The sequence below is a fragment of the Melanerpes formicivorus genome, unplaced genomic scaffold (assembly GCF_026170545.1).
Source record: "Melanerpes formicivorus ecotype bairdi unplaced genomic scaffold, bMelFor1.0.p_v2 SCAF_3, whole genome shotgun sequence".
In the NCBI taxonomy this organism is placed as follows: Eukaryota; Metazoa; Chordata; class Aves; order Piciformes; family Picidae; genus Melanerpes; species Melanerpes formicivorus.
In genome coordinates, this window is record NW_027142355.1 from 24,691,098 (window position 1) to 24,705,600 (window position 14,503).

At 44.4% G+C, this 14,503-nt stretch overlaps 1 protein-coding gene across 4 annotated transcripts in view; it reads right to left on the reverse strand.

Annotated features, from left to right (window-relative positions):
- PLXNA4 (plexin A4) overlaps positions 1–14,503 on the reverse strand; it is a 553,704-nt gene that overhangs the window by 74,125 nt on the left and 465,076 nt on the right. For all 4 annotated transcript variants that reach the window (XM_068169025.1, XM_068169035.1, XM_068169040.1 and 1 more), the window contains 2 exons: positions 8,667–8,803; positions 6,376–6,543 (listed from right to left, as the gene is read on the reverse strand). In XM_068169025.1, coding sequence (XP_068025126.1) covers positions 6,376–6,543; positions 8,667–8,803 — 305 coding nt within the window. The remainder of the gene's footprint in view (positions 1–6,375; positions 6,544–8,666; positions 8,804–14,503) is intronic.

The window sequence follows — 14,503 nt, forward strand, 5'->3', positions numbered from 1 at the left end:
CTACTCCTCTTCTATATCACTTAAGGAAAGAGCCTTAAAAAAACCACCTCATAGCTATTGTTCTGTACAACCAGCTCCTCAGGATTTGGCTCTGCCTTGGTTGCTGCCTGTAGTCCCATGTTACATATTAAGCCTGCTATAAAAAGGTCACCCTAAATAAGATAATATCATCTCCATAAACCCACTTCAGTGCTGCCCAGAAACCAGGTCCTGCAGCATCTAGAAGAAACAGAGCCAGCCTTCAGATGTGGTGTGCATAAGGTATTTGCTCAGTTTTCATTTGGAGACCAAGACAGATTAGCTCTGTCATGTGTGTTAGAGCCAATATTTGACAAAATAGGTATTTCCAGTCATTCTGTCCCTTTGTGCAGGCAAGGGTTGATTTCCTGAGAAAGGTGATTCATCCAAGCCACAACCTTCAATTTGGTAGGTTTTCTTGCTCTTATAACATGTCACAGCCCAGCTCAAGATGGAGAGAAGATGGAGCCCTTCTTAATCCCTTCAATCACTGTCGCCAGAAGGAAACAGTTTTCAGACACACCCTTCTTGTCTTTCCCTTGTCTCTTCCAGCTGCAGCCAGCAGTGCTGTTTGTGAGGCTTCTGGGAGTGTGAGGAGGAAGGAAACTGCAAAGGAACATTCCCATCTATGGTAGGAGCTGATGCATGGGTTGGCTTTGAATGATATATTGAGGAGAAAGGTTCACTGTAGGACACTTTGGCCGTCCCAAATCAAAACAGTGTTGCTATACCAGAGTGTGTTCTTCCCTTGCAGAGCTGTGGTGGTGGCAAGGGGATGCAAGGGTGAAGAGTTATCTGAGAATGCAAAACCCTCAGCTGTCAGGGCTCACACAGCTAGAGGAGAATGAGGAAATGTCATCAAAAGACAGTTCCATCTCCGAGAGTTTCCCAGGGTAAGGAGTGCTCTCATCAGTTTCAGCACCTGCCTCCATAACTGCCCTTGGAAACTGTCCAGGCTGCAGTTTGCTTCCTGGAGTAATCTGCTGAGAATGGAAGGCCACATGGAAATTGGTGGGATTGGGAAAAGAAAGCTCAGAATCCCTTTCCTGACTCCAGGTAACCCTACCATAATTGAAAGGTGAAACAAGTGCATTGCAAATGAAAAAACACCAGGGAATATTCATTGTAAGGAGGAAGCCTGTGTTGGCCAACAGATCTCCAGTTCTGACCTCTGTTTTCCATGTTTCCCATTTATCTTCCATTATTAAACAGATGGGGCAGATGGGAATTAATGCAAATATACATCTCTGCTTGGCAGTGCAGCTATGAGGTTTCACTGAGCTGGCCACAGGCAGCTGGGATTATGCTTGAACTCCTCTCTAGCTACTTCCACACTGATAAACCAAGTGGCCAGGACACCAGCTCAAACACTAGCTGGTGGCCATAGATGCTGACAAACTGTTAAGAGTACCTCAGGTGACACCTAGTCATGGTTCAAGGGATAGCAAAGGCCGCAGAGCACTCCCAACAAGCAGGATAGTTGAAGCTAAATTGCCTTTAAAGGAGGAAAGACCATTGATGGTAAGGATGAGTGGTAAGCATGCTGGTTGGCTTCAGGACCAAAGAACAGCTCCGGATGAAGTAGTTACTAGTTTAAACATTGATAGAACATTTCACAGATTCATAGATTGTTAGAATGGTTTGGGATGGATCATCTTAATGATCCTTAATGATCATCTAGTTCCAACCCTCCAAACCTAGCCTTGAACATAGCCTAGATGACCAAGGAGCCTGCAAATTTGAAGTCATGAGCTACGGCCTCTGCCAAAGAGTAATATCACAACCATACAGTTCAGCAGATGCTCCTGTGACACTTTTGAGAGGTCTCTTATGGTCTATTCAAGCAATGCCTGCCCGGGCTGATTCATGGTTAGGACAATATTTGACCTTGAGATTTGCAGGATACATCAAGTTGTTGCTGTCTGAAATCATCAGCTGCAATAGGAAGTTTCTAATGGGAACTTTTATGGAGCAAAAAGCACACCTTGCCATTTCTGTAAGACCCACTTGGATGGTTGAGTTTTCCTGAATTCACACAGGATCTCCTCTGAAATCATACATCTACCAACAAACCTTGCATTACAGGAAAAATATCCTGTCCCCCAAATGAGGGGGTAGACTAGATGGCTTTTAAAGTCCCCTTCAACTAAAACATGCTATGATTCTGCAGAAATCAGCTTCACGTCACATATTCCTGAAATCAGCCAGGAAGAGCTTGCTCACCAGAGACAAGAACTCCATAAACCAAGTTGTTCTTCCTCCACTGTCCTGGTTCTTCTGGACTTCTGGCTGTGAGCCTTTGTAATTTATATTATTTATTATTATTCTTACAAACCTCTGCTGATTCGGACTAGAAGGGATTTTATATCTCTCCCCAGATGAAAGTTTTACGTGTTCCAGACGTATCAAATGTGTGCACACACGCAGAGATATATGACTGTGTGCATATACACAGAAATCCTGCTATTTAATCAACCAAGCCTGTGCACACAGCTTTAAACCCACGTGTCAAAAATTCTCTGTTTGGTTTGGAAGCCAAGCTTGAAGGGTCAGATCACAGTTATTAGGCATGGCCACAGCTTTTCATCAGAAAAGCCTTTCGCCTAAAAAAGTCAAAGCAATTATGTTTGCTAAAGACACAAAATCAGTCCCAAGCCCTCTCTGGCTTGCAAATCCAGCAAATAAAACTGTCACTTGCCTTTGCATGAACGCCACCAGCCATTGTCTTTTGTGTCTGTGGTTAAATGCTGGCTCATGGCCACTTTTTGACCAGGTGGGATCAGAGCCTGGAGACATGCTGCTGCCCAGCAAAATAGCAGAGGTGCCAAGAGTATGAGCTTTCTTAATTTAACTCCTTATTGTTCCAACCCCCCTGAGTGTAATTTTCTGTTTGCAGACTCAGATAATTGCTGGACATAACTCAAATCAAAGCCAAAACAAAAGTATTAATGGAGCCCCATGAAATTCTAGTTACCTGCCAGCGCAGTGTGACTCTGGGTTTTGCAGTTTTCTTTGGCTATGGGAGTAAATCAGCAGTAATCTTTTCTTTATTGTCTTGGAAAATGGCACTTGAGAAGGTTTTAAGCTAGGCTGGGTGCATTCATTTACTAATTTTGCAAAGCTGGTTTAGTAGCAATCTATCCCTTGAAACAGCTTAGCCCTACAGCCAGGAGTGATGAATCAGAGAAGCAGAGTGGATTTGCTGTAATGAATCACACCACATAACAAATATACTGAGGAACAGCCTCCTCAGTCTATCTCCAGATTTACGTGTCCTGACTAACTTATGTCTTGCTTGATTCTCAGGACTGGAGTTGGCTGCATTTGGATACAGCTCTGTGTGGAGCCCTTACTCTAATCATGCAATAAAATCACAGAATTGTTTCTGTTGAGAAAAATCATCAACTCTGCCCATTATCTAATTCTATCAAGTCTAGGGCTAAACCATGTCCCTCAGCACCACATCTCAGCACCTCCAGGGATGGGGATACAACCACCTCCCTGGGGAGCCTATTCCAATGTTTGAGAACCCTTCCAGTTTCTTCTAATATCCAAACTAAACCTCCTCTGGTGCAACTTGATGCCATTCCCTCATGTCTTATCACTTGTTACTTGAGAGAACAGATCCACCCCCACCTGGATCCAACCTCCTTTTAGCTGTAAAGAGCAAGAAAGCCTCCCCTCAACCTCTCTTTCTCCAGCTAAAACAACCCCAGTTCCCTCAGCCACTCCTCATAAGACCTGTTCCCTAGACCCTTCACCAGCTCCACTGACCTTCTTTGGACACACTGCAGCATCTCAATGTCTTTCCTGTTGCAAGATGCCCAAAACTGAACTCAGTACTCAAGGTGTGGCTTCACCAGCGCTGAATACAAGGGGACAATGACTTCCCTGGTCCTGCTTGTCACTCTCTTCCTAATACAGGCCAGGATGACATTTGTCTTCTTGGCCACCTAAACATGTTTGCCTTCATTATGATCTGCTGGACAGAGTTCCACAGCTAACAGTTATAGTGCTTAAATTTGTCCCCAACACCCTGAACCATAGTGGTAATCCTGGATATTGCATCTTCTCTCTCTGTACACACAAGGTTATGCACCTTTGGAGTGATTGAAAAGTACACAAGTTGAAGATGTCCCTGCTGACTGCAGAGAGGTTGGATTAGATGGGCTTTAAAGGTTCTTTCCAATCCAAACCATTCTGTGATTCTGAGGAAGAGTGAGTAGGCCTGCTTAAAATTAGGCACTTGCTAAAGCTCAGGTGGATTCTTTCTGATTTCAGATGCACTGAAGAAAGCAAAGGGTAGACATTGTACTTGAATCATGAGACAGAGTCCCAGTCATCCAACCTAGCAGCTGTGTTGGCACCCATTAAACCAGCATCCCTTAATTTCCTTTATGCTGCAATGCTGGGATGTGAGATCCAAGGCAGTAAGCAATGAGATACAGAGCATCTGCACCCTTGTATCAGGCAAAGCTTTGTCAATACAGCTGAAGCATCCTCTTGGCTGCTGCTTTGTCTCTGGCTGTCGGCTTTAGCATAGAAAGAGGAAAGAAGGAGTCTGAGGGGAGACCTTGTTACTCTCTACAGCTCCCTGAAAGCAGGTTGTCATGAGGTGGACTCTGGTGTCTCTCTTCTCCCTAGGATCAGGTAATAGAACTAGAGGACATAGCCTGAAGTTACACCAGGGGAGATTTAGGTTGGATATTAGAAAAAGTTTTCTTTCTTGAAGGAGGAGTCAGGCATTGGAACAGGCTGCCCAAGCCTTCTATGCTCCTCCATTCTAAATAGTCAAAGAACAAACAGCCTCTGGAGAACTTCTCTCATCTCCCAGCCAGACCTGAGGTGAGGTGGAAGAAGGTCCCTGTGTTGCAGCTTCCCTGGGCATAATAGAGGAATTCACTCTCCTATTCTGTCAGTACTGCACCTTTTAACTGGCGCTGAATTCCCTTCAGTAAGGAAGGGAGTGATTTCTCATTTCCCTGATAACTCTGACTGCAAATAAAAACCCCAAATGGAAAATCCAGACACTAAAGCTTCGAGCCCAATGTGCAAAGATTCAATCCAGCTAAATCAGTAAATTCCCTCACGGTAATTAAAGGCACTAATTGATTTGTGAAAACGTCTTCTGGATGGGAGCTGAACTGGAGGGATTTACAAGCCCTGCTCCTAATCCCCAGATACTCCAGTGAGTCCAGTTTGACAGGAAAGCAGAGAGCTGCTGTGGATGAACAAGGGGAGATGAAGATGTCTTATTTTGTATCTTTTCAAGGAAATACCAGTTCATTTAATGACCAGTTTCTCTATTTCTGAGATCACTTCTGCAGGCTTTGGAGAGCATTTGGGTATTGCTTTGATGTCTTCCACAACCAAAGCACCTGTCAGACACCTTTATGTGAACCTTCTGAATTCACCAAAGCATCATCAATGGGGTGAAGAGAAAAAGGGATGACTAACGAGGAGGAAGGCTGGTTGATAGGGCAAAGATCAATGCTCCGTTTGTGTTTCATCTCAAGAGACAGCCCTGAGGCTTTCAGGTGTGATAGTCAAAAAAGCAATGCTTAGTCCTAAGCCAGCAAGTCCACAAAGGCTTTGGGAAAGGTAGAAACTGCTGCTTTCAAGCCCAGGATTCACTTCTATAAGCACAGTTATATGCCTGGGTTTAAGTGGCCAGTGACAGGCTCTACTGCCATGCAAACCTGTGGCCTCAGCCCAGTGGGACCTGAAACACAGTCGTGAAAAGAAGCATTAGGAACTGCAGCTTTTAGGGACAAAGCTGTGTAGCTTGTCCAGCCTGTAGTACTATTCAGACAGGGAGAATCCTGATATTGGAGATAAACCCTGGGCTGAGGGCAAAGAGGGAGAATGCTTTAACACCAGACTGAAGCCCTCATGCACCTACCTTTGCAATTAAAACGTGAAGTCTCTAAGGCAAGATTCTGGTGAGCACTGGCAGCTAGATTTTGCTGCATTAAGCCAGGAAGCTTCACTTTGCTAGTGAAGGCAGGGTACATGATCCTCTAGGTTTGGGCTACACAGAGTTTGTCTGAAGAAAGGCCTCAGCTCGTACTCATCCCTCACTAGATTCTGTGGAAATTTTGTGCCAGGACAGGCACACATTGTGCATCCAAGGTGTTACAATGACTGCACAAAGCACTGCTGGTCATTTGTCTTTCCAGGAGTCAACTCAACGACTTCTCATGATCTTGGGCTCTAGGAAGTAGCTAGTGAGCATATTGCTCAGAAACCACTTGTTTGTGGTTTTGGGTTTTTTTTTGTATCAAGGACCAACTCAACATGCCAGTGCTGCATGAGAAAATCATGGGAAGTGGGAAGTGGTGTCCACATGATGCTTACCTGAAAATGCTCCACTCTGGCTCAATCCTGAGGATGGTTGGATCCTCTACATATTCATACTGCAACTCCTGATGTATCTTGGCCTTGTCCACTCTCACAGAGACCTTCACCTTCTCAAAGCCTTCATCTGAGGCAGTGGTGTTACAGACAATGTGCTTGGTGGATCTCCTGAGAGCAGAAGCAAGTAAATATAAACAAGGTGCTACCATCAGCAAAAGAAATGGCACCAAAAAGATCCCAAGTACTAAGTCTTACATCCTGTGAACTTAACCTGAAGCTCAACTGCTACATGAATAAGTTGTGAATGGTGCAATACATTTTTCTGAGGAAGTGACATTGCCCTGTCACTAGTTTCAATAAAACCACCAGAGCCACTGTTTCCTAGCTTGCTCAGTGAAAACTGAACTCCAAGGGAAGTCCAAACCAGACCTCTCTCCAGAACTATTTCTGTGTGATTAAATGCTTGATGGATGTTTCCTTCCTGCCTGCAGACATATGCAACAGCAGCAGCTCATAAAAGGGGGTGTTTGCACCTTAGCTTTCCCGCCTGGGGTAATAAAATTTACTTTACATGGGGACTGCGAGCTCTGTTTAAGTGCGGTTTGCAGCATGCCTGGGACCTTGGCATGGAAGGTGATAATACAGTGGAAAGCGTTTAATGATTATACTCAAAGAGGATTCTGCATAAACCTTTCCTGTTGGACAAGGCTCAAAACCAGGTCTGACTTTTGCAGTGGCTTTTACCTTTCTTAAAGAGACAAAAATCCAGGCTCCAAAACCCCTCAGTCTCCCCAGTCTTGCGATTTGTGATGCAGCCTTATCTTACAGAACTATAGAATTGTTTTGGCTCAAAAAGACCTCTAAGATCATTGAGTCCAATCATTGACCTAACACCACCATGGCCTTTAAACCATGTCCCAAAGAGCCTTGCCTATGCTTTCTTTTTTCTTTTTAAACACCACCATGGATGATGACTCCACCACCTCCCTGGGCAATGTATTCCAAGGCCTCACCATTCTCTCAGTTAAAAAACAGATAATAATAAAAAAAATAATCCTAACATCCAATCCAAACTTCCCCTGGTTCAATATCAGGCCATTTACTTTTTTTCTACCACTTGATACTAGGGAGAAGAGATTGACCCCCACCTCACTAAACCTCCTTTCAGGAAGTTGTAGAGTGCAATGAGGTCTCCTCTCAGCCTCCTCTTCTCCAGACTAAGCAACCCCAGTTCCATCAGTTTTTCCTCTTAAGAACTGTCCTCTAGATTCCTCATCATCTTCATTGCCCTTGTCTGGACACACTCCAGCAACTCACATCTATACTGTAGAAAGGATAAAGCAGGATGCATCCTTCCTTTGTAGTCACCTTCACTGACAGCACCTTCCAGGTGCTCTCCAAATTCCCCTGACAGACCATGCTCAGTCCCTCCTAAACTCCCTAATATCTTCAATCATCATCTCCAAGAAGCTGTGGTTCCCACTTGGCATTTTAAATCACAATCTATGACTTCACCCTCCTGAACTACCGATGTTAAATCACACCACAGTCATGGCAGGCAGCTAAAGAGGATCCCCACAGCCAGGAGAAGGAAGTGAATTGTCCCAAGTCAGCAGTCCCAGGTCTCCTGTGAATGAGCCCAGTTTCTGCCAAGGGCATGCTAGAAAAAAAATGCCAAATTCATCTTCAGTCTCTGTCAATACTGGCAGCTAAATGTGTTGCACTGGGTAGTTTTGAGCTGTGGGAGCCCCTGGGAACAGGATTCAGGCTCATTCTCACAGGGATCAGGGAACATTCAGCAGGTAACACTGACATTAAGCCTCTCTGAACTACAATTGAACAGGAGCCAAGCCAGAGCTAAAATGCTGAAAATCTTCCATTTCTTAGCAATACAGGGATAAAAGGGAGGTATTTTAATGCTTAGAACTGATGTCAGATTTTCTTTGTCATCTCTGCTAAAGCAGGGACATGAAAATGAATCTTTTCAATGACATTCTCCCAGAACAAGTAGAGATTCACAGGACCATGAAGAATTGTAGTAAAATTTGACAAGGAGCCATGGACAAAATCACATCAAATACCAAACAAATCAGTGAAATAAATCCTATTCTCCCACCACAAAACATGAACAGTAAGGTTGTGCACAGTACAGAATGCAGAAGTCCCACAGCTGAGGAGATGCAGGCAAAAGAGCACTCGAGGAATAGTGTCTGGGCTGCAGAAGTCACTTGACTATAATTGGTCACATCTTTGAGACTTGGGAATGTTCACCAGGAAGGATTCATCTGTACCTGTAGAAGAGGCAGGGTTGTCTCCCAAAGGTCACAATGACATTGCTGCCTGCGTTGAGGTTGTTGCCTGTAATTGTCACCTGGGTGCCACCTGACACTGGTCCCCGCTTCGGCTTGAGATCAGAGAGTGTCAGAGTCTGTGAAGGCAAAAGGTCATGTTGAAAACACTGCAGAGGAGCACAGCTATCTTCTCTCTCTCACCTCCTCAGGGGTTAATCATGTGTTAGCTGGAATTATGAAGATGACCAATAGAGCAAAATACGATGACACAGGTCCTACTATAGACATCGAGGAGCCTAGTATGATACCAGTCCTACAATAGACATAGAGGAACTTAGAATTATACCAGTCACCCTGAGATACCCTGAGACAAGTTCAGACCTAATCCCAGTCTGTTCTCCTCACCCCTGCAAAGTCAAGCTTTTCCTTGTACCTTCTCAGAAATACTTTGTGCTTGCAAAGTCAGTTCCAGGCTTGCAGGAGCTGCAGCCATGTTCTCCACTGCTAGTTTCACACAGCTCAGGTGTATTTTTGCCATCATGCAACACTAACTCTACAAGATAAACTGGGTCTTGAACTGGCTGATTGGATGTTTATGAGGACTCTCCATCTCCAAAATATGGAGATCACAAGCAATGAAAGTGTTTGGGTCTCGAAAAGATTATTCCAAACACATTGATCTGAGGAGGGCAGAGAACTTGCTCTATAGCTCCAGACAGATGACTAAGAACTTCCCCTGTGCTCACAGGCCTTTTCCTGCAGAAGGAGGAGAGCTGTGGTTCAGCAGAGCATCTGAAACCTCCCACATGACCACCACTTGACCTTAAATCTTTCTCTTTTTCTTATCAGTCTTGGGAGTTGTGACAGTAGTACTCCATGAGTGCCACACACTAATACAGCAAGGTAGTATTCATGTCGAGATGTACCCTGGAATAACACAGTGACAAAAGGAGCACTGCCCAGATGAACACTTTTTCCCTCTTTTCACTGAGAAGCCTCTTTGGCAAGCATGACATGGAGATGTGTTAATATATCCAAAAAAGGGGCACAATTTAGGGGCTCCAAATCTCAAACCTCTTTTTCTTATCCTCCTGCTCTCCCTTCTTCCCAAAATCAAGATGAAACACTTGCACTCTGAAGGCACAGATCACCTGTTACCACAATGCAGAGAGGAGACATTCATTTTTCAGGGAGAAATTTGGAGTTACAGTTTATTCTTTCATTTGCATTTTAATAGAAAAACTTTCCATTCAGTCCCAAGTGAAAAGCTACTATATGCATTTAAATGAAGATTATTTTCCCCCCTCTCTTTAAGAATAATGACACAAATGCTTGAAGCTCTCCTCAGCTCCTCTGAGCGAGCAGGTACATCATGCAGGCACCTTATTGAGCTTTGGAGACCATTAATCCATGTTTATAAAGCCACCTGACACACACCACAGCTCCCTCTTCCCCCCACCAAAGCACACTCAGAGCCCTCCCTGTCCCTGTTCCCCTCTGCCTAATCACTTTGAAAAACAACAACAAGGTTTCCACATTGTTTTTGTTTAAAATGCAGCTGCCACTTGGAGAAAGGGCTGAACATGAAAATCAGACATAGGGTAGATATATCTTTTGTCAGAGTTGGACACTTCTTGTGTTTAGACTTGGCTGGTTTTGACATGACGGTTTGGAAACTGATTTTATACTTCTCTGGGAACATTCTTGTCCTGGTTTGTGTTAGAGTAGAACTAATTCTGGTCAGTGATTTGACTTCAGGTTCTTCTCAGGAACTGAACTTGCTGAAGTTCAGGGCAGGTTTGCACACACAGTGGCTGCTTCTAGCAAATGACAATGCTGATGTGAAGAGTCACTGCCAAGGGTTGGGCTGCAGCAAGACTCTTGCTTAGGCTTGCTCCTGTGTGCTTCAAGGGCACTTAGACATCTAGTGTCCCATGTTGGGGTGCCATAAGTAAGAGATGGCAGCTGTGGGGAGAAGCATAGAGGACAGGTGACCCTAAACTGGCCAACAAGGTGTTTCATCCCATGGATGTCATCTTCAGTATAAAGCTGAAGGACCACCAGAGTCAAGCCTCTTCTGCAATGGTTGGCGTTTAAGGAAGGCTCTATCCATTCTGCCTTTGATCCTGATCTGTGTGTTCCTGAATCTAATTCCAGAATCCAACTCCTGAATTTGCGTCTGAGCTCAGTCTGGGATCTTCTCAGTGCCTGCCCCCTGCATTAGTGGTGATGGTGATGTAATTGTCATCAGGGTAGTTGGGTTTGAAATCAGTTTGTATCTATTTGTATCTATTTCATTTTACTGTCATTTTCATTCAAGATGGTTTAATTTCCTTTCTAATCCATCAGTCTATTCCCCTTATTTCCTTTCTCTTCCCTTTGGGAAGGGAGAGGGATTAACAGAGAGTGTCTGCTGCTCATTTTGTGGCAGCCCTAACCCCTGCCAATTCTCTAACAGCTGTTATTGGGCATTATCCCAATGTAGACATTATCCCAAAATGCAGATGCAAAATATGCCTTTCAGTAGGCACTGTTCCTCTATTTTGAGGGTACTACCTCAAGCTCTGTTGGCGAATCCTCTTTAATCTCTTACTGATGCCCACCCTGACCAATGTAAATTACTTCTGACCATGCTGCTGATGCTGCTGCTGGAAGAGGACCTCCCAAATGGGAGAAAATGTGTTGAGCATGGTCAATTTGGTGCACACAGCCTGCTATAGCATCTGCTTTACAAACCACAGAGGAACATTTGAGTTAAAGACCCAAAGCCCTTGTCCCACCCCTGGGTGGGTTTTCTGCCTTCTCCTCAGGGGTGGATAAACCAGCCATGCCCTTTTGAGAATCCTTGCGGACCAGAACTAAATCAACAAAGCTCATTGGCAAAGCATTGCTGTGCCTTGTGCAGGTTTTGTGGCTAAGCTCTCAAAGTTGTGATAAACCATCAATTATTCACCGTGGCCTTCATAAATATTGCACAGCATGTTTGCAAGAAAGCCCAGCCTCCAGAATATTTATTATTGCCTTGCTGCTGAAAGGTGATGGAAATGCAAGGGGCTCCAGTGGATCTCTAGTAAGCTGAAGTGGACAGTGGCAATGATGGCAGAACATCAGTAGCTTTTTAGGAGTTTGCCTAGTGTCTTTTGCACTCCAACCCTATACTTTCCTCTGGTACCTCCTCCACACAGGCTGCCCACAGAGAAGCTGCCATCAGAGCTATGTTTAAACTGACCTCATGGTGCATGTCAAGACCTTGGCTGCCACTTTATTCCTCCTGAGGACAAGGGCAGAGCAAGATGTGACTCCTGCACAGCTTGTGCACCTGGGTTTACTTTCTACAGGTTCAACAGTAGCAGCAGCAGGGAACAGATGGAAGGGAGACCTGTTGCAAATGCTCTCTCCTGGGACAAGGATATTAGAAGCAGACCCAAAGAGATGCAATCAGAGTCACTGACATTATCTTCACTAGTCACAATATTTTCATTCAAAGCCAGAATAAAGGCAAACATGCTTCAACATGTGAAAGATCTGATTGAAAATCCATGACAATAATCATAGCAACAAAACTAATAACTTAAAAAAAAAAAAAAAGGGTAAGAAGAAATTATTTTCATTTAAATGATCATAAATTTAATTTCAGCCTGCAACCCAATGCTTTGTTTCCCTTTTGGCTTATTGTACTCTCCAATGCAATTTACAGTTTTGATCACAGATGAGTTTAAAAGTTCTGATGCAAAATATGGAGAAGAAGTGGCACCTCTAAACCTGCTTTAAAACACTGAAATTAAATACCCATTTGAGTTCAAAATACCATCTCTTCCAATTCTTGCAGAAGAGGGGAAGATTATACCTATTGGCCAAATTTGACCCTGTTTTCCTTCACACCTTTTGAAAAGCTGTTTGCCAGAGGATTTACTGCACATCAGAAAGAAACTTTTATCTACCATGTGATGCCCTTCCTTAGTTTTCAAACATCCTCCTTCCCTTAAAGCTGCACCCACCACTGCAGGATACCAAAGCACGTTGCGATGCCTGCAATAACATCTCAACCCTCCTGGCAGAAGTATCAGATGAAGTCAAGCTGTGCCAACGAACATATCTGCTGCTATGAAAGCAAGGGACAGGGGAAAGGGTGTGTGGTGGGCAGGCTGAAGGATGTCTGTGTTGTTTTTTTCTCTGTCTAGCACAAAGGTATCTAGGTATTCAGCAGAGAAAACCCTTCATGCTCATGCACGGCTGGGATAGCTGGCAGCTAGAAAGCCGGCAAGCGGTGGGAAAAGCTGTCACAGATGGACACGGATGATCAAAATTGGACAGTAATTCAAGAGTAGCAAAGGTGACGTGTTGAAGTGTAATGTCCTGGAAAGAGCCCTTCTGGCTGCCTAGGGGGGGTTGTCTCTCAAGGCTTTTCTCTGTGCCCACTGCCGTAGCACCTGAGCGACATCAGAAAATACAGAGAACAAAGAAATTTCTCTAGCTTGAGGGGGAAATCTAACATATTTGTATTAATTATCAGCTCCCTTTGCAATAAGAAAATGCTTGGGCATGTGAATCATTTCAGAAGACCCATCCCTTGCAGGAGCTTTTGATGGGGAACAAAGAAACCCTCTTATCTCAAACCTTCACAGATCTGCACAGATCAAGGCCAGAAAATGCTTGCATGTCCACAGCAAGGGGTCTCAGAGGAATAAGGAGGTCTTTTGGACAAGGAGTAGCCTCAGAAAGGAGTGAAAGTAAGTTGAGTGTACAACATGTTTGGCTCTGCTCCTCTCTTCCATGATGCTTTCACCACAACACCAGTAGTAGTGAGCAATTAGTCCCAGAGGCCCTTTGGTGCCTTTAAAAGCTGCTGTCCCAGAGAGACAGCATAGCAGGGCAACTGGCCGGCTCCAGCAAGAAAAAACAGAGGGGTGTGGCTGCTAAGTGCCATCACCACACTTTGAGTAGAAGTTGTGTGTGTGATCCCAACGTTCGCTAACCCTAAGAGCTTATGAATTCATCTCCAAATTCTGCACAGCTAAGTCCTCTCTCCAAACCACCCACCCTTAAAAACTAACTGAAGTCCAGACTTAACTGGTGTCTATCATTTCACCATGGAGAAAAACAATTCCCACTTGCAGTGAACCCCAGTCATACTCTACAGCTCACCTTCACCCTGGCTGGTGAACTGGTCCCTCCTGTTCCTGTGCTGCTGGAATGCAATACTGCTTCTCCTGGACACCTCTAAGACCAGCTAATGCAAACATGCCTTGAATTCTACATCCTGCAGAAACACCTGCCACTGATACAGTGACTGCTTGTGGCCCAGTAAGTGGAAATTTTATCCCTTGCTAGCAGAAGACACTGGGCAGCTCTGCCACTGGTGTTGGAGAGCAGGGAGGATGGAGCAGGTTGTGAGAAAAGACAGGATAAAGATACTGCTTGGGCCATGGAGAAGTGAGGAGGGAAAAACACAGCCATGAGCGTCACACTCCTCCTGATGAATATCTCAGAGTGGTAATAACTGGTGGTAACTCACATGCTCCTTCTGGTGGGCACTGGTGCCTTCAGTTGTAGGGCCTGGAGGTTTGGTGGTAGGGTGAACACCACACCCAGGAAAGGTAAGATACTAGGGAAGCTTTTTTACTTTTTTTTTTTTCTCATTCTTTTATTCCTTTGCCCTTTTTTTTCTTTCCTTATAGCATTTTTAACTATTAATGAGGGTTTTCTGTACTAATTTGGCCCATGTCTGCATGTAACTGGACTAATCATTTGGACTATTATTAGAGTGTTAAAACATAAATTAGGTGAGCTATTTTTGCTTATAACGAGTTTGAAAGGAAATGGAAGGAACAGCTTGG